Source organism: Erpetoichthys calabaricus, chromosome 2, assembly GCF_900747795.2.
Source record: "Erpetoichthys calabaricus chromosome 2, fErpCal1.3, whole genome shotgun sequence".
NCBI lineage: Eukaryota > Metazoa > Chordata > Cladistia > Polypteriformes > Polypteridae > Erpetoichthys > Erpetoichthys calabaricus.
In genome coordinates this window covers 73,315,009-73,335,682 of record NC_041395.2, presented here as the reverse complement: position 1 = coordinate 73,335,682, position 20,674 = coordinate 73,315,009, and the positions used below count along the sequence as shown (strand labels likewise).

General features: G+C 36.1%; 1 protein-coding gene across 1 annotated transcript in view; it reads right to left on the bottom strand.

The window, feature by feature from the left end:
- parvaa (parvin, alpha a) overlaps positions 1-20,674 on the bottom strand; it is a 199,033-nt gene that overhangs the window by 108,743 nt on the left and 69,616 nt on the right. The window contains exons 2-3 of the mRNA XM_028793917.2: positions 1,329-1,418; positions 1,179-1,249 (exon numbers count right to left, since the gene is read on the bottom strand). Of these exons, the coding sequence (XP_028649750.1) occupies positions 1,179-1,249; positions 1,329-1,418 (161 nt within the window). The remainder of the gene's footprint in view (positions 1-1,178; positions 1,250-1,328; positions 1,419-20,674) is intronic.

Genomic DNA, 20,674 nt, shown 5'->3' with positions numbered 1-20,674 from the left:
AGAGAGCACTAACAAATGTATAGTCGTTAAAAGAATGGCAAGTGCTATATTGAATTTCATTAACAGAAGGTTTCAGTGGCATGCAGCAAGAGGTGGGAAACACCACAAGTGCATATAATTTCTTTATCTTTTGTCATCTATGCATTTTGTCATTAAGTTTGAAATATTACGCCACTTTTTTCTGTTTCCTAAATTTTTTGTGTCAATGCCAAAGTATTATTTACAAATTGAATTTAATTACATAAATCAGTTGACTGCCTATAAATAACAGTTTACAACATCTAAATTCCTAAACAAAAATGTGCAATAAACAAGAATCAAAAGATTTGACATTCCAAAATCAGCATTTTTAGACTTTCAGGTTCTATAGCAATGTACTTATATATGCAGAATATCTGCAATAAAACTGTTTTGGACCAACCAGTTAAAGTATATTTATAAAAATTGTCATCTTGACACAGATGCACACTCTGGCTTTCAGTTAAGCAAATACAGTATAAATGGTTTTAAAAAAGGGGGGCTATACAGAAATGAAACGACTTTACACTGACATACTGAAATCCAGTCAGAACATAAAAAACAATATATTATAATGTACTTCACTGACACATCAGACAGACTGGTGAGCCTTACTTCTGTTCTAAAAAAAACAGTTTAAAAATTATACAGTTAATTCAAATGACAAATGTCATGTTTGTTTTCTCCTTGCAAATGTAAAAATAGAATAAACTGGTTTAGTAAAAATATGGATGGAAGGAGATTTATACCTGTAAATGACCAAAATATACTAAATTCAGTGCTTATTAATAAATCCCTCCCTTTTTGTTATTTAAAAAAAAAACACAAAAAAACACAAATTGGAATCATCACCAACTGGAAGCTACATACATTTATTTTAGCATGCAAAGGTTATAAAATATGGACCAATGTAAAATACAACTCTTGTTTAAAAGACCATTACCTCATTTCCAAAAAGAAAAAAAAACAGAAAGAAACGCATGCGCATTTAACATTTGTTCTCCATTTGTCAATGTAGTGGTCACCAGTTCTATAGCTACTTCACATTAAAGCTGTAACCAGCAACTTTTAGCAACACAAAACAATACAAATGCCAAAAACAGAATATGTACTTTTATATTTCCCACAGTAATAAAAAAAACTGGACAATATATGGTCACCTTCATCAGTTCTTGAAGCTTGGGGTCATTTTTTGAGTTTGGGTCAACCATAGTCCTGACTTCATTTTCCTCTGAAAAACAGAGATTTCATAATTACAAAGTGCTCTTATAGTCTATAATTAGAAAAAAGATACAAACTTCATACCTTACCTAACATAGTATCTTCAGGATCGAGTTCAAAGGGAATTGGACTAAGAGGTAGATTAATGGCATTGATTCCTTCTTCCTGCAGTTCAGACACTGTAATAAATATGAAAAAGTCAGTAAGAATGCAACGTTTTACTTTGCAGCATTAAATAGAATGCACTGTAAAGGCAAAGACAAATAACATTTATTTTATATGCTTCCTAACATCATGTCTATTACACAATTAAAATTAATAGGCAATTTTTTATTCATCTCAGTGTCCACAAATGGTACATGATTTTCCAAATGCTCATTTAGACAAATGGTCCAAGAATGACTGTCACAAATGCTACTTGTTGCAAACAGTATGAGGTATGATCAAATACATTAGTACTGTAATATGATTTTTTCTTTAGCTGTGTGTGTTGTGTTAAGTGATGTGTTTTTATTTGGAAACACTGTATTTCAGCTATGAGCAACAGAGAAATACAGTAGGTAGTAGCCAGATGCAGTGTAGACAGTGAGGGCTTCCCCACTCCTTTACCTTGAAGCTAAGAAATTAATGTTATACTTCTTTTAGATGACAAATTACATCTGTTGTACAGGTTAAATTCCTTCGCACCTTTCCATTAGCATCTTTTGTTTTGTAAATGTGTCGATCAGTACAAGCAGCAAGCAGCCTGTTATCCCCTCACCCCTGGTCTGTTTCAGCTGTTCAGACCTCAGTACTGGTAACAAAACAGTTCCTGAAGCAAATAACAGGAATCTCAAAAACTTCCCGTCTTATTCAAAATCTCTCTGGTGGCAAGTACCCTCACACCGCACTACATATAGCCTTGTTTTTGATAGCTGTAAAGTCTTGATCATGTTGAACCATATAGTTTCCTTTAATTTAGTGTACAAAAAAGACATTTTTCCACCACTACAATATCAAGTGTCAAGGGAATGGATTAAGAGGGAAACTGATATTTACTTCCAGTATCAAACATCCTGAAAAGCTTAGGGCATACCACTTTAAAAATTGGGTATTTCAATACTTTTCCAGTATTGGTATATTGCACAGCCCTAATGAAAGCATTACTATGAATATCTCAAACACTACAATGTACATTAATCCACCACAACATTCACATAACTGACAGGTGAAAGATAATAACATTGATTAACTCATTACAATGGCACCTGTCCATTGTAGTGAACAGTGGTGTAACAAGTGAACAGTGGTGAAGGTGGTGTTTTGGAAGCAGGAAAAATGAGTAAGCCCAAGGATATGAACGACTTTGACAAGGGCTAAATTGTGATAGCTTGAAGCCTGGGTCATAGCATCTCCAAAAACGACATGTTCTGGAATTATTTTGCTGTTATTTCAAGTTACTTTGCTTTTTTTTACCTGAAGTTTTATGTAAATTGTGATTACTTATTTTGATCTGAATTCACTTGTATACTGTTTACTGTATAATTTTTGGATATTAAAAGTATAGACATTTTAGGCTTTCAGTTTTTAATTCCATATCAAATCACCTACTCTTCTTACATAAAAATAATTTATGAAAAAAGCATTTGTCTTACATAAGAAAAACTAAAAAATATATACCCACACCTACATAAAAATTATCAGTAATCATTTGTTAAATTTCCAAAATAAAATTTTAGGGTTGGGGCTTTTAAGAAACATCACTTTTAGTTGTTTGTGCCTAAGCAAGGTTCAATAAAAATTTAAAATGGAATAAATGATGGCATTTCGAAACATTCAATTCCTGGGTGGCTGGGTATGCCAAGAAAAAAAAATTTGGAACCCCTTGCCTACAGATATCAAACAACATTTGGTCTTATATGTGTTAGTAGCGTACTGTACTTAAGCATTACTTTTATTCTGATAAGGTCTACAATTATCCCAAATCATGCTGTGTTACTGTTGTTACCAGTAACTGAAGTACAAGGTTGTGTTCTAACTTTGCAGCATTAGGTTTATATTAGTGGGTGGCCCTGATCTGATCGTACAATGCTTTGGGGGCCATCGACTTAAAAAGGGAACCCCAGCATTAAACTGTTTAAATTTAGTCAGATGATACTTGTATCAAAATGTTTCACAGTAAAATAAGAAAACGTATTTAGAACCAAAAAATTATAGTACTTTGTTTAATAAGTCTTATTAGTCTTAGTTTTTTATTCATACTTTTTAGTTACAAAAGAGACAATTTAAAGTCACTCTTTAAAATCTGGCTTCATTTTTAAGAAAATCAAACACAGAAAATAAATTTGTTTTGAAAGCACTGATCTGATTATGGGACGAAGGATGTTATATATCTAGTCTTTTGTCCCAGTTTATTGTTCTGTGTGGACAAAATAGAACAATCAGTTCATAAGCACATACTGGAACAAAGAAGTGATATCAGGAGGATGTCAGATGGGTCACAAGTTAAGACATTTTAGAGAATGCAACCACTTAGTCTTCGACTTGAAATACATTGTCCTGGAGATTGTTCGCTGGCATCCAAGGGGCAGTGATTATGAGAAAGCTCTATTACGTGGAGAAGCTTTATGGATGTTTTACTTGAAAATGCCAAAAACAGGTTTGTCTACAAAAATCATTAAGCATGGGATGCTACGTTTGAAATTTACACACTTCCATGCACCTTCATTTGTCGACTTTGCTTCAATGTAAGTCATATACTAGTGGGCTCACAGTTATGCTCTGATCTACATGCTCTACAGAGCCTACTGTCACTTGGCCAAAGCCATCAAGACAATCATGATAATGTTCTCTGACACCTTTAACATCACCCTGCCTCACCTACTGGGGAAAAAGCTCAAGGTTTTGCATCTTGATGCCCCTGCAATCCCCTGGATTATAATACTGGAGCACCGCAGTCCTGTCCTGTCTCCCTCCCTGTTTACCCTCTACACAACAGTCTTCTAGTACAATACCAGCACTTGCCACCTACAGAAATATTCACATGACTCCTCTGTCATAGACTATATTAATAATGGAGAAGAGTCGGAGAGCAGGAGGCTTGGGAGGACTTTGTCTTGTGGTGCAGGGAGAACTAGCTCAACATCAGCAAGACAACAGATCTGGTGGTGAACTTCCGGCATGCAAAACAGCCTCTGAGACCAGTCACCATTTAGGAGTAGGACATAAAATTGCTGCAAAGCTACATGTACTGGGGGTTCACATAAACTGCAAACTGAGATGGACTGACAACACAGTGGGACTGTACAAGAAGGGCCAGAGCAGACTGTACATCTCGAGGAGACTGCTGGAAATGTTCTATCAGTCCAAAGTAGTCAGTGTATTATTCAATGCTATGGTCCATCAGGAAGCAACTTGAGCTCAAAAGATGCACAATGCCTGAACAAACCTATCAGGAAAGCTGCACCATCACAGGGATAACCCTGGAAACAAAGAAAGCTGCTGAGAAAAAAAAGAATGGTGTCAAAACTGGATGCATTCATGAAAATGCTGCTTCATCCCCTCCAGGAACTGCTCGCTTGGAGCACTTTTATTTGCAGGCTCATTCTACCATGGTGTGCTAAAAAGCATCTCTGGGGAACTTTTCTGCCCACTATCAGGCAAATCAGTGCTTCCTTGTGATGTCCCAAATTAAATACTGATACTGTACTTAATTTTGCAATTTCGGCATAAAACAGTTATATTTATTTTGATTGATGGTATTATTTGTCTTTTGAGTCTGTATTTCTGTGTTTTATGTTTCTGCTGCTGTATGCATTTCAATTTCCCTTTGGGATTAATAAAGTTTATCGAATCTAAACTGATGTTACTGTATTAAATGCAAAGTTCACTGGTCTCTTGAGAGTTTGTATGAATAAGTACGTAGATCATACTTTGGTTTCATTTATCAGTTAGTGTTTAAACATATGTCTGGATAGTATGAGTATCTTCTCACATTTAACATGTACAACATTGTTTACTTTTAGTTAGTTGAAAGCCTTATGGTTGGAATTACCACATCGCTACCAGTGGCATCTGTATCAGAATCCTGACTATAACTCAGATACCTGTATCTACATCATAATCTTTATTATATTTAGGCACCTTTAAACTCGTTTTCTTAAACTGTTTTTTATTTTCTTTCTGGATATTTCAATTTCTTAAGTTATTTCTACTGTGTATGTGGAAACCTATTCATATTGTTTTTTGTTGGATATGGTGATCTGGATAGCTTTTACAGGAATTAATACTCGGGATTTATGTGACTTATTGCTTAGCCAGGAGTCTTCGTTCAACAGGCATTAATACATGGTGCTAATATACATCTGATATTTTGATGTATTTACCTATTTCTCATTACACATTTGAGTTTGATGTGTGTGTGTCCCATCTGTTTAGTTAACAAACCAGAGATTAAGAGGTGATAAAAAATTACAGTGATATAACAGTGGTTGCTAAATAATGTAATTTCTACATCTCTGAAATGTGTGATGTTACTGGACTAACTGTGTGTAACGCTCACACAGAGGGTGACCAGAATAGAATTCAAATCCTTGTCCTTCAAGATTTCAGGCAGCAGTGCTAACCACTGTGTTACCTTCCTGCAATAACAGAATATATAAACCAGTTATCACTATACCCTTCGCCATAGTACAAAAATTCTGATGACAATATCATTGTTCATCTTTCTTAGACTTTCAGCACAGATGAACAACTCACCAGCCAATGGGAGGTTTTTTACTAAGCTTACTAAGCTTTGTGCAGGGAAAAGAAAAAAAAAAAACATTCTTGAGTATATTTGGAAAGCAAAATTTATATAAGATTAATACCAAAGATCACCCCCCTAATTACTTTTAAATATATGATTTAGAATAACTTCTAGCACTTAAATACATCTCTCCAAAAGGAAATATGAATTCAAGGAAGGCAAGTGTGAAAGCATTTTCAACATTAACAAAAAAGGATAGATACTGAAAACACTGAATTCAGCTATAAGTGACTTGTTCAATTCCACATGCACATATTGAGCCAATAAATCATTTAAAACCAGTCTAACTGTAAACATCAGCTAGTACAAATTCTCATTTAAAGCTTAGATGTGGTAATGACCTGATATCTCAGTTTAAACATCCCAGTGGGAACTATAAGGATAAACAATAGCAGATACTACTTTATAGAATCATAAAGTTATTTTGTGATATTAGCAGGCTCTGCAAGGCTTGACAAAGTATCAAACACAGCTGCAGTACAGTTAATGCTATTCAACAGCTTAGACACCATACCTAAGGAAAGCTTCAGTCCATTTTGCTACTAGTTATGCTTGGACATCTATTGTCACAAGTTGTCTAGGCAATGGTTTTTGTTGGTTGAGTAAATCCAGTGGCTAAGGCAACTTGGAATGAAAGAAAGTGATTTGTCTAAGAAATGCATCAAATAATACACTTAGTTGCAGATAAGCAGCAAACTGCTGCAGCACTAGGCTGGAAATGCAAGAGACTCCAAAGCATATCTATTTAATATTTCACAAGAACAAAATGTGAACAAAGTGATATCCAAACTAGGTTTAACAGAGGGCAAGCCTCACAAAGTCATACAAATATGAAAATGTGTGCCACCATAGTATTTAATGAAATTGTAACTTGGAATGTTAAATGATTTTATCTTTTTTGTAGATCAAATATTATTTAAATTATGAGAACATACAGCTGTTATTGACAGGATATGACAACAAATTTGGTTGCCAGTGTTAAATGCATGTGTAAAATAGAGTTAATACATATTATGGGATGACATACAGTACTATCCATAAATCTTTTACCATGTTTATCTAGTTCTTGGTCATAAGAGTTGGTGCATATCCTCTGTAGCAGTATATGTAGTGTAGGAACTAACCCTGAATGGAGTGCCAGTTCATCAAAAAGCATATTCAGTGACACATGATAAATTATTAGTCTCCAATAACCCTTACAAAAACTTTTTTTTGAAATCGGAAGGAAACCCAGAATACCTGAAGAAAAAAAAAACAATGAAGCCTCCCGGATAACATGGCAACTCCATAATGGTAGTGTCCAGGCTGGCATTCAAACCAGGACTGGGAAGTTTTAAGGCCACAAGTCTGACAACTGAACATCATGCCACCTGTAGTATAGTATCATTGTAGCAATATGCACATGTGGTGTAGACACATACACGTTGAACTATGTATGGCTTGAATATTTTGTTGTTGTTGTTATGATTTTTTTTGTACTTTTACTGTTTACTACTCCAACAATACTCTTTTATGATCTAAAGACAACTGTGCTGACTGGCAGTTAGAAATAAATATTACACAGATGTCACAAGCCTTAACATTTTTTCTGTTGCATATTATATATAGCTGCATATTGCAATGCACATACTGCAAAAATGTCACACACAGTCATTTCTCTATTGTAATTCAATGAATATTACCTAATTTATAGATCGATCATTGTTAAATGCATTTGGAATAGTTCTTAACCAGGGCTTACAAAATGGATGGATGTATGTGTTCCCAGGAAATGTACCTAATGTGTGATGTCCCAGCCACATTTTACTGTCTGTGGCAAGACATTAAACATCAATATATCTATTTTCCAAGACCATTTTTTTTTTAATTTGAAGGGTCATGGGAATTCAGAACTTATTTTCAGTTTAATGCTACTATTATGAGAAACCCACACCCTATCTGCTTACAAGGCTCACCAGATTCTGCCTGTATAGGCCTATAAAAGTTAAAGAAATACAGAAATTTTAAAATACTCATCCATCCACCCATTCACTCAGTTAACCTGTGTAATACAGCTTTAGAATCACAGGTCCATTCCAGCTACAATCGATGACAGTAAGGCTGGGTGATGTAACAAAAATTTACTGATACCGTCATTAAGGGTCTCTCACAGACCTAATTTTCTTTCTGTTAGTATGTCTGATAAAAGTTCTCCTCACTCTGCACTAGTGTTGGATTGGTACTAAAAAGTTTGGCTTCTGTATCGATACCAGCTTTTGATATAACATATAAGCGCAGAAGCATACATCATAAGTTCAAATTTTTCACTAAATAATGTTTTTTCCTTTATAATGTATTGAGGAAACTGAACAACAATTGTAATAAAGAACTACTTAAGAACATTTATATTAGGCAAAATGCCCATTGTTGGCTGGGTGGTCTTTTGGCCTGGAACCCCTACAGATTTTATTTTTTTTCCCCAGTTTAACTGGAGTTTTTTATTTTTTGTTTTTTTCTGTCCACCCTGGACAACTAACCACCTCATCTGTCCATCATTTACAGACTTAAAAATTATTCATTTTTAATATTAAAAAATTATATATCTGTCTTATGTAAGTATGCATTATTTACTTTGTGTATTCTGATTATGCATTATTACTCTTACCTAATTGTAATTTGTTTTTCTTTGTGCATGCAACTACTTTTTAGACATCTTGAAAAGCACTTTGAGTTACATCATTTGTTTGAAAATGTGCTATACAAATAAATGTTGTTGTTGTAGCAATTGTCATGATTTAAGCTGTCCATTCACCGAAATGAACCTATGGCCCCACTTTTAAGGGAAACTAATCACAACACACATCGAACATAAAAGAAGAAGCATAGACACATAGAAACTTAATAAAACCCCAAACAAATAAAAACACATAACAACACAAATAACAAACATAAATAACAATATTAACATAAACAAAATAGTGAGAAAAAAAACACACAAAAAAAAAATTGGAATAACAGCCTGGGAAGGACCTCAGGCTAAAACATAACAGCAATAGAATAGTGGTGCATTTAATTTAAATGTTGTAACATCTATGACCAAAAACAACAAGGGTACACATGCTGGAGCTCACCTGACCCAAAAACCTATTACTGTCGCCAGATTTACCATAATGCCCCAGACATCACCCCTCAATTAAGGCTGTAAGGAACATCATTTTCTTTTCAGTTGTTTCTAGATCTGACCGACTTCCCTGCATATTCTGGCCCTAAAGCATCACGTTACTTCCCCCTCTGTCTTTCTTTTCTTGTACTGTACTCACAATTCTGCTCCTGCACATTGTGCTGTGCCACTCCTGCTTAGGTTTAGGTAGATTTTATTATCCCAGAGGGACACTTCTTTGCAACAGTAAAGTACAAAAACAGAAGACATTGTTACTAGGGCTGCAACGATTAGGCGACATAATCGATGACGTCGACTACAAAAAATCGTCGACACAGATTTTTTTTTATTGTCGACACGTCATAAATAGAACCTTCAATAGAGGCTCCAGTCACAAAGAACCACATTGGTTTTTATAACTGCAATGCACTACATGAATGTCTGGGGGCCGTATCGTCTGTTATTGTTTGTCAAGACTGCGCACAGTCCTACCAACGAAGAAGAACATCTGAGGAGAAGAAGAATGTAGAGGAAAATAAATGTGGTTACAATGGAGAGTCGGATAGAGGAGGGCGAAGGAGATGGAAAAAAATTGAGACAGAAACTTTCTAAAGTGTGGGAGCACTTCACCGAAAAAGAAAAAAAAAGTTGAATGCAGATTATGCAAAGCGGAGCTTTCTTTCCACGGCAGCACCACCGCGATGCATGACCATCTGAAACGCAAGCATCCTGGAGCTGTGATGCCGGCGTCTCTTGAGAGGTAAGTTTTAGCAAGTAAAGTTAGTGTCACGTGTTAACGTTGATGTTTGTACTATAATGTGTATATCAAGGTTTCGACAAGGATAGTTAAGTAAATATAATAAATTTCAGTTATGTTTGCTAACGTGTTTGGAGCTATAGTAAACGACTGAATAGGAGTAGCTGAGCCGTCCTAGTTTTTTTTTTTTTTTCTTATTTTTTCATATAATATTTGAGTTCATATGAATAGTAAACTATCTCTAACTAACATAAGGTAACTTATGTTTTGGAGCATATCAGTAATTAGCTTGTTACATATTTTAGTCAGTTTTTTTTATTTTGGCATAATATAGGACATGATGTGATAAACTACAACACTTTTCCTTCAGAGTGTGATGATTAAAACATCTTTCTCTTTTGCTCTTTATGTTTCAGGGGTACTAAGCAAAGGCGTGTAGACGAGTTTATCCTGAAGAGAGGCTCGTGCACTGCTCAAATGGCTGAAGTGTTTACAGAAAGCATCCTGAACATGATTGCCAATGACATGCGACCTATATCTATGGTTGAAGATCAGGACTTCAAGCAGATGATCAACACATTTCATCCAGACTACACCTTACCCTCCAGAACTCATTTTACAAAGCTTATTGAAGGAAAGTATGAATCTGCTATTACTCAGATGAAAACTGTTCCTAAATCAGCCAAGAACAAGACTGCCCTGACAGCTGATGCCTGGACCAGTGTTGCCACAGAGGCTTATCTTGGTATCACTTGCCACTTTATAAGTGATGATTGGAAGCTCATTAGCTTCAGCCTCACAACCACGCCATTAGAAGAACGACACACTGGGACAAACATCGCTGCATGGATTGAGCAGGCTGTGGAAAAGTTTGAGATCCCTCCAAGCAAAATTGTGGCAGTTGTTCATGACAATGGCTCCAATGTCGTCCTGGCTGCTAACACCTTGCAGGAAAAACACGGGTGGATGTCCGTCCGCTGTGCAGGCCACACTTTGAAGTTGGTGATCAATAATGCACTGAAACACCCTCAGATCAGTAAAGCACTTGGAGCAGCAAAGTATCTTATAGAGCACTTTAAACAAAGTGAACTGGCTTCAAGCAAGCTGAAGACCAAGCAGAAACAGATGGGGACCCAGGAGCACAAACGTGTCCAAGATATCTCTATCAGGTGAAACAGCACTTATTATACGATAACTCACCTCCTGGAACAAAGATGGCCACTGACTGCAACTCTGTCTGACCCAACAGTAACACAAAGAGGGAAACAACACCTAGACCTCAAAGCTGATCAGTGGACCATTTCAGAGGAGCTGGCTAAAGCTCTCCAGGGCTTTGAATGTGCTACAGTCTACTTGAGTGGGGAAAGCTATGCGACTGTCTCTGCTCTGTCTCCACTGGTCAAAGGGCTTCTGAAATCCACCCACACTGCTTATGATACAGCTGCTGTGCAGGCCTTCCAGGCAGCTGCTTCAGAGGAGATCACTGCATGTTGGTTAAGAGAGGTCACCTTAAAAAATGATGATCCAAACAAAGTGATCATTGAAACTGCACTAGACCCACATTTTTGAAAGTTGAAATTCCTGAAACCAGAAGAGAGGTTCAGTGTTCAGAACAAAATATAGGCTCTGGCCCTCCAGTCCATGAATGGGAGTATTACTCAAAACAACCAGCTTGCCACGGGACACGAAGAAGCAACAGGACCAGATGATGAGGGTACTTCAACTTCAGCTGAGAGAACTTCAAATAGATCTCTACTAGCTCTTGATTCACTGCTTGGATGTGACTCAACAGACAGCGACAATGAGAACACTGAAGAAGATGCTCACAAACAACTGATCACTAATGAAGTAAGATTTATTTACTGAAATAAGAATAGTGCATATTAAACATGTCAATATTAAACATTTCAGATGTAGCCAACTGGCTAATTTTTATCTGTTATCCCATGCCAGGTGTTGATGTTCTCTGGAAAGCAGCCCATCTTGAAGACAGAAAATCCTCTGTCTTGGTGGAAGGCGAATGAGGCAAAGTATCCCACTCTTGCCTCATTGGCAAAGTCATTCTTGTGTATTCCTGCTACCTCTGTTCCCTCTGAGCGAGTCTTCTCAGCAGCTGGGAACATTGTCTCAAAGAAGAGAGTCAGCCTCACACCAGAGCATGATGAAATGCTCACGTTCCTGCACTGAAATCAGGAATATATGAACTGAATCTTTTATAAACTGTACATTATTGCTTTATTTTATTTGAATTAAAGCTTTATTTAAACTTTTGGACTTTAAGACCTGCGGTGGGCTGGCACCCTGCTCTGTGTTTGTTTCCTGCCTTGCGCCCTGTCTTGGCTGGAATTGGCTCCAGCAGACCCCCGTGACCCTGTAGTTAGGATATAGCGGGTTGGATAATGGATGGATGGGACTTAACACACACTAGTGGCCATTTTTGGTTAAGTTAAATGCACTTTTTTCCTTTAAAGACTATGTGCACTTTAGTTTGTATTGTTTAATGTATTTCTTTTTTATTGTGATGGTCACACTAATATAAAAACATCTGATTATTTTCAAATTCATATGTATCACTGGTTGTTATTTTAATTTATTATTAATTTTAATCCTGTTAATGCAGAGGCACCAGGGTGACATTCACAGGTGGACAGACATGAGCAGATGAGGTAAGACATGCACTGGAGCCCAGAACAGGATGTGCAAGCACAGGTTGCAGGCATCAAAATAGTCAGCCATGAAATAACCGTGACTAATCGAAAAAAAAAAAATTGAAAGATTAGTAGACTACCAAAATAATCATTACTTGCAGCCCTAATTGTTACAGAGATCCAACAGATACAACAAAGACACAACATTTGACAACCAATGTTATTGCATAAACACATACTCAAGATCAACAATGCAAAGAAGAATTATTACTTTCAACAGCATACAAAATAATCATGCAGAATTTAACATTTAGCATCACCCCTACAAGTAACAGAATTTAAAATGTTTATAGCTCTAGGAATAAAAGAGTTCTTAAATCTGTTGCTTTTTACCTTTGGAAAACTGAATATGCAGCCTGATGGCAACAGCTGAAATTTAGTGAAACATGGATGGCCACTGTCTCACAGAATTGAGTTGGCTCACTTTCTAACCGGTTTGCAATACATTTCAGTGATAGATGTCTGCTAATGAACCAATAATTTTACTGAAAAATGTTATAATGTTGTTAAGATGATTTAGATTATTGTTGCAGAGGTTTCCAAACCAACAGATAAAAGCAAATGTGACAATGGATTCAATAAAGGACTTATAAAAAAAAATGTCATTATGGTTTTGTCCACTTTAAAACAGTTGAGTTTCCAAAGAAAGAAAAGTCGTGACTTCCCTTTTCTACAGATTTGCACTGTGTTAAGATCAAAGTTTAGTTTGTTATCAATGATTGTTCCCAGATATTTGTATTGTTCAACCATCTCCACTGTCGCCCCTTTAATTAAATTTGAGACACTGGATGGTGGAGAGCACCTGAAATCTACAACCATATCTTTTGTCTTGGAAATATTAAGTCGTAAATTAGAGTGATCACAACATTGTAGAAATTCATTGAAAATAGGTCCATGGCTATCTTCCCTATTTTGTAGAAGACTCACAATAACAGAGTTGCCTGCAAATTTCAGGATGTGTCTATCCTTGTGTAAACTCCTGCAGTCATTTGTATATAGGATAAACAAAAGAGTAGATAGGCAGCACCCTTGCAGAGTACCCAGAGGTGTACTTAGGCCATCAGAGAAACAGCTATTAACACTCACTCTTTGTGTTCTGTTTGTTAAAAACTCCAGAATCCACCCCACCAAGTTTGGGTACAAACAGAATTTATCAATAAGTTTCTCAACTAAAGTGTGGGGCTGGATCGTGTTAAAAGCTGATGAAAAGTCTATAAACAGCAATCTTATATGGGTTTTTGATCCTTACAAGTGCTCATACAATAAATCCAAAAGTGTTGCTGTGGTGTCCTCCACACCCCTCTTTGCTCTGTATGCAAATTGGTAAGGGTCCAAAAGAGCCTCTGTTTTGTTAAGTAGTTGTTTCTTAATTAAGTTCTCAAATTCTTTTATGATATGAGAATAATATGTTGTGCTGGTATTGCAGTTAAGCAATAACTTTCTGACTCCTCTGAAACTGGTCTTCACCTTTCATGTATGTACCTTCCAACAGAACATTTACTTTCACACTTCTTCCACCAGCCCCTATTCCTCTCTGCCCGGCCATAGCTCACTGCGATGCTTTATATGCATAACCCCAACACTTCTTCAGAAAGCACACTGCTTAGCAGCTGTGCAACTATATGGCCCTCTGAATTGTCAACTACGTCATTACAATATGTTTAGTATTTTTAGGCTCTGAAATATTTCAACCTAAGAACATTTCAAAGAAATAACCAAAATACAGTTCTGAAAATCTTTCCTGACACGTTAAACTTACATTTGGAACAAATCACACTTCAAAAAGTCCTTGGGGACTAATAAAGTCAAAGTCAAAGTGAACTTTATTGTCATCTCAACCATATACAAGTATACAGACAGACGAAATTGAGAAGCTGAGGGTCCACAGTGTAACAACATGACGCGCAAATTAAATTAAAAATAGAACTAAAATTTTAATTTAAAATTAAAACACAAACGAGACAAGGAATTGTGCAAAGACAAGACAAAGAAGTAGCAGCAATATTGATGTGTAAGATATGTAATATAATAAATACAAAAATAATAGATATAGATAATACAGAAATTATCAGTGTATGATAATAGCTGTTTAAGACATGTGTAAACAATGACAGGTCAGAATGTTTCACAGCTGAAAGATATCAAGAGTGTCAAAATACTTAAAGGTCAGTATGAGATTTTCAGTTCTTTTTTACATGCACACTAGTCTTTGCAGGAAAGTGGCTCGCATGTATAAAAGTTCTGTTTTTAGAGGTGGTTGAGGCAGTGTGGAAGATCCCAGGGGGCAGCATGGTGTTAAGAAGTCTAACAGCTTGGGGGTAAAAACTCTCCTGCAGCCTGGCAGATCTGGCTTTGATGCTGCAATATCTTCTCTTGGATGGCAGAAGTGTGAAAAGTCCATGTGAGGGGTGTAAGGGGTCCGGCATAATGCTGCAGGCCTTGCGGACACTGCATTTGTAAAATATGTCCTGTAGTGAAGGGAGAGGCACCCCAATAATAATAATGTTCTCTGTTGTCTTCACTATCCTTTGCAGGCACTTGCGGTCGGATATGTTGCAGTTGCCATACCAGACAGTTCTTTGTGAATGTTGCACTTGTTAACCTGTCGAAATACGTTAATATTAACTTTTCTTATTTTTACTGTAAATACCACTTCACACCTTTGCAGAGAATGCAAAGAATCCACATGCCAGTTCTGTGTTGTTGTTTAAAGGCACAGAGCTAGCATTTCAATAAAGGTAGCTGAATGCAATTTCAGTCATATTTTCATGTAGTAAGTTTACCAAATTTTGCATAAAGCAGGTAAAATACCACTTTAAAAATTCGGTAGGTACTTTTTTAGTACTGGTATACTGTGCAACACTAATTTGCACCTTCACTACTTTCCCCTTAAAAACTATAATACTCAGATATCACATCCAGTAAAATGCTTTTGCCGTATGCAGCCTTTGTTCTTTCTTAAAAAGAAAAGCAGTGTTCTGAGCACAAGACATCATGAGCAATCGCTGTACTCCCATCAGACAAGGATGACTCAAGTACAAATGAAGATGAGGTGGTATTTAAAAAATATGCAGTGAATAAAACTTTGTTATTTTTCATCAGCAAAAAGGACACATCATCCATGGCACTTCTAGCGGTCTTGGGCTCAACCACACAAGAGTTATTGGACCTTGCCAGGTTTGTCAATCCCAGTTTTAAAACAACATATATTACTTTACACCATGCCCTCACCATAAAGGATAACGTGAAAACACAAACTGAGTCTGTCAAAGTCCCCAATGAAAGTATAGCAGAGTCCACATATGTGCAGCAGAAAGAAGACAAGAAGGTAATTAGCAAGCTTTTTAAAAGGAAATAAGTCAAGTTACACAATTGGCCCCAACGTGTTAGTCAAGAGCGGAGATGTTTCAACAATGCTGGATCATGAAGGGAACTGACTGCAATGGTTAAAAAAAAAAATCAAATAAATTATCCACTCTAAACAAGGTAGCAAAGAAGTACCTTTGCATAGCAGCCACTAAAAGGAGGATTTTAAGAAGGAATGGAAAGTTTATTACCTTAAATGTTTGTTAGTAAATCAGGCAACTTCACCTTACGTTTTCCTGTTTGTTTATAACTGCAACCTTTTTTCATAAGATGTATATTTTGATCTCTGGTGTAATTTCTGGCATAATGTATAATGAAAAAATATATGACCGAAGACAAGTAGATTTAGTTTGTATTTGATAAATATTCAAAGTTCTATTATTTTTATAAATGTGTATAGTGCAGTATCATATAATGTCCAATAAATGTTCACTGTTATTCTGTTTGCATTTAATGAATTACAACCTTAAATTATTTGTTAAGATACTCAAGTATGCATGTTTAATAGTATTATTATGCAATACAGATGTTTGGTTGTCAGGGAACCATAACAACCAACTGTTATATAAAAAAATAAAGGCAATATTGTTAATTTATCATGATGTGCAAAATTATCATGATATCAATTTGAGGTCCTATCGCCCTGCCACAGATGGCAGTGCATTACCAGGCACAATAATCCTGTGTATTCACTCACACCAGTCAAACTGCATGTATTTGGAAAAAAATCCACCCAAAGTAAAAAAAAAAAACCTCAGGGACAGCAGTGGTTAACTCTAGTCAATGTGAAACAAATATGAAATAAACAAAGATTGATTGTGAACTTCCTTTGAAGGAAATTGCTAGTTTTAACAATTTTTTTTTTATGTCAGTTGCTACCACTTTTCCTACTGTCTTTAAAGTAAGAGGTATTTCAAAGCAACTGCCATGTAACTGACATTATACATTTACCAAAACTCAATATTCAATTCTTGACCTTACATTTTTCTGACTATCTAAAATATACTAACATGCACCATAAGATCTAAATTGTATGTAGTAAGGTTAAAATATGACAGTGTAAACTTTAAGACATGTTTCTGCTTATCTTGTCCAATTACTTTAACAACAGAAAAATTGTTTATGTATTTATTCAACCATTGTATTTGTAAACAGCATAACCCCAGAACTAAATAAACTGCTCTGCAGGGCACAATCTGGCAAGCACATCAGTGTTTTGAAAATGACGAGCAGCACTGCTAGCTGCACAATAGCAGGAATTGGTCCATCTTCGGGTATCCTACTGTGATAGACACAGCACTACATTCTGAGAAAATAACAGATTTGCAATACACAATGTCAAAATCCAGCCAGGCAAGTGACAGGACAACAACAAAGTTGCCAGAATAAATGTAAAATGAGATTCAACCTTGATGATGATGTACTCCTAGGGCATGTGACAGTAATTTCTGCTCCCCTTCGCTTCAATGAATATTTTTATGGTCTGCAGTAGAAACCGCACTAAATTGATTCAGACTGGCCAACTGTCGCCTCTGTCTTATTTGGTTTACTAAGTAATGATAGTCCATTACCTAGAACTAGAATTGAACAGACTGGCATTGACCATTTTTGCTTTTAATTGAATCAACTCACCACATGTCTTTCTAGAAATTGACTGTGAACGTGGCAGATTTTTCCTATCATTAATATCTCTTTCCATGAATGTTCACAGTACATAGATTCTGCTAATTTCAGCTACTCCCCAACATAGTCAATGGGGTGTGAACAGCATTTGGACTTAAAAGATCTTACCTGGGATTTACTGTAAATATCTGCAATAGCAGTTTTCACAGAAATAAAAATAATCAAGCTTAAAAGCTAATACAACTTTTCAGTTTTCACGGCATCTACTCTATGTTAAGCTGACAGATGTAGTATATCAACATTTACCTGCTCTCAGAATTGTTAAGATTTTATGGTCCAAGACCAAAATGACAAAAAAAAGTAATATATAATGAGAAGTTCATAAAATAGGACATCATAGCATTTTGGACATGTGCATCTTCATGAAAGCATTGTTGGATTTCTATAACAGAAGAAAAGGTTTGATGAGAGACAATCCTTCAGTGACTCTAACAGTAAAAAAACAACAAAAAATGAAAGCATTAAAAAAAGATGAAAACACACAAAATGTAAAAACCAAGCAAAAATGGAAAACACAATTCAAAAATGCAAACAGACATTTCTATTTAAATTTTCTCCTTTTTCTTTTCATCTTTTCAAGATAATTCACTGAATACAGTACTAGGAGCAAATTATGTTTCTCAAATTCTTTTTGGGTCTAAGCCCAACCTATGGTGAGGCCAAATTGGTAAACCATTATAGTTTACAGTAAGAAAGGAGTAAAATGTCCATGCTTTAAATATTACATCTGACAGTGGAAATACAGTGAATGCAGAAATGGTAGAAATAAAGAGCACATCTCTGAAAATGAGTCAAATATTTATAAATTTCAGAGCAAAGAAATAGTGTACAAGCGCCATTTTGCTTTCAGGGAATGTTGTTTTTGTTCCATTAGCAGCTGACTAAAAGCCAAAGTCAAATTCTGAATCAAATGTAGTCACTGTGATACATACAGCAGCTATTCTAGCTTTGGTCATTAGACTAATTTTTCCATTAAATACAATTTAGAGTGCTGCCTGATGAAAAGCAAAATTTAGATAAAATATATGCTCAATAGAAACAAATATAGCAAGAACAAGGCTATTTTAGATAATTAACAAATTAAAATTGCCATGATAGCACAATCCATTACATCAATAAATTCCAATCAAAAGCACAAAAAAAGATGATCAATGCTTGCAGTGTGCTGAATTGAAAGCATAAGAATTTAGAGTCATTAAAATGAGGTATGTGTATTTTTAAAATTAAAATACTAATAAGGCACTTTGGCAGTCTCTTTGAAAATGCATCCAATTGTTTTAAAATCTGCTAATTCTACTGAAGCTTATTCTGGCAGCCTGAACGTGCCACTAGTCCATTACAAGGCACACAAACACTCACAATCACACTCATGGGGGTGAATTTAAAATTGCTATTTACACCAACATGTCATCAGAAATGACGAGAAAATGCAAAATCCTCAAAGATTAAGTGCGGTGTGTCATATTCCCATCAAAAACACAATGTAGATTACATGTAAAAGAGAAGTGACTTTTAAAATATTGCAAAAGTACTATTGATTGATAAAGAGGCTGCAAATCCACCCTTTTCCTATAATCGTGTTTTCAGTTTCATTACATAGGTTGTAGACAGGCAAGACCTATTCTGGCCCAATGAAGCAAGCTATGGAAACCAACTGAATCAGATGCTAGTCTTCTGAAGAGCAAACTTATACCCTTTGACTGATCACAGAATAACAGATGTCAACTACACATTTTAATGACATAAATTTTACTTTACTTTAAAGCAACAGAGAAACCTGGTGGAGTAAAGTATGTCAAAGTTTGGCTATTGATGGAGGAGAACAGGGCTCATTACAAAATAAAAGGTTTATGTGAATGATGAAAGCTTGATACAAGACCATAAGGTTGGACTTGGGTAGCCAGGTCTGGGTATATTTTTCAAACTGTATTAAAATCAGTGCATCAGATTGTATTGGTTCTTAACATACTGTCAAAAAATCAGACAAAAAAACTCCAGACTTAAACAGTAATGGTGCAGTAAAACATTAAAAACAAATGCTGAAGAATTTCCAACCACATGCAGACTTCAAGGTAACAAACATATTTAAACAACAATTATCAGATTAGCAGAAGGCAGGATAATATGAGAGACTTTTTCAAAATAAAGGACAAGAAGAAGTTAGTCAAAAGACAAGGAAAGGTTTGAAAATGGGAAGTCAATCAAATCCCGCCATCAAGCCAAAATTAAAACCCTAAATTGTTGTTGGAAACTAGAGTATTTAACAAGAACACTAACTAAATGAACAATATGTTAATATTGTGTTATTTATCTGCCAATTTAGATACATAGGAAATGTTAGTCATGACCTTTATATCCACCGACCCTATGATTTTACAGACATTCACTACCGGTTTGTTATCCTAGCAACTGAGCAAAAAGCAATCCACTAAGTTTCACCACCGCTGAAAACAAAATGGCATCACAAAAGAGATGGTAGAATAATTGAGCTTTTAAATAACACTTTCTTGAGGGGGCGGCACGGTGGCGCAGTGGGTAGCGCTGCTGCCTCGCAGTTGGGAGACCTGGGGACCTGGGTTCGCTTCCCGGGTCCTCCCTGCGTGGAGTTTGCATGTTCTCCCAGTGTCTGCGTGGGTTTCCTCCGGGCGCTCCGGTTTCCTCCCACAGTCCAAAGACATGCAGGTTAGGTGGATTGGCGATTCAAATTGGCCCTAATGTGTGCTTGGTGTGTGGGTGTGTTTGTGTGTGTCCTGCGGTGGGTTGGCACCCTGCCCAGGATTGTTTCCTGCCCTTGTGCCCTGTGTTGGCTGGGATTGGCTCCAGCAGACCCCCGTGACCCTGTGTTCAGATTCAGCGGGTTGGAACATGGATGGATGGATGGACTTTCTTGAGGCAAACTAAACTCATATTGACAATCCTTTGGTTGAAAGGCCCCTACCTATATGCCAGACATCTCTGAAATTGAAAAAAAAATGAAAAAAACAATTTCTTTAAAA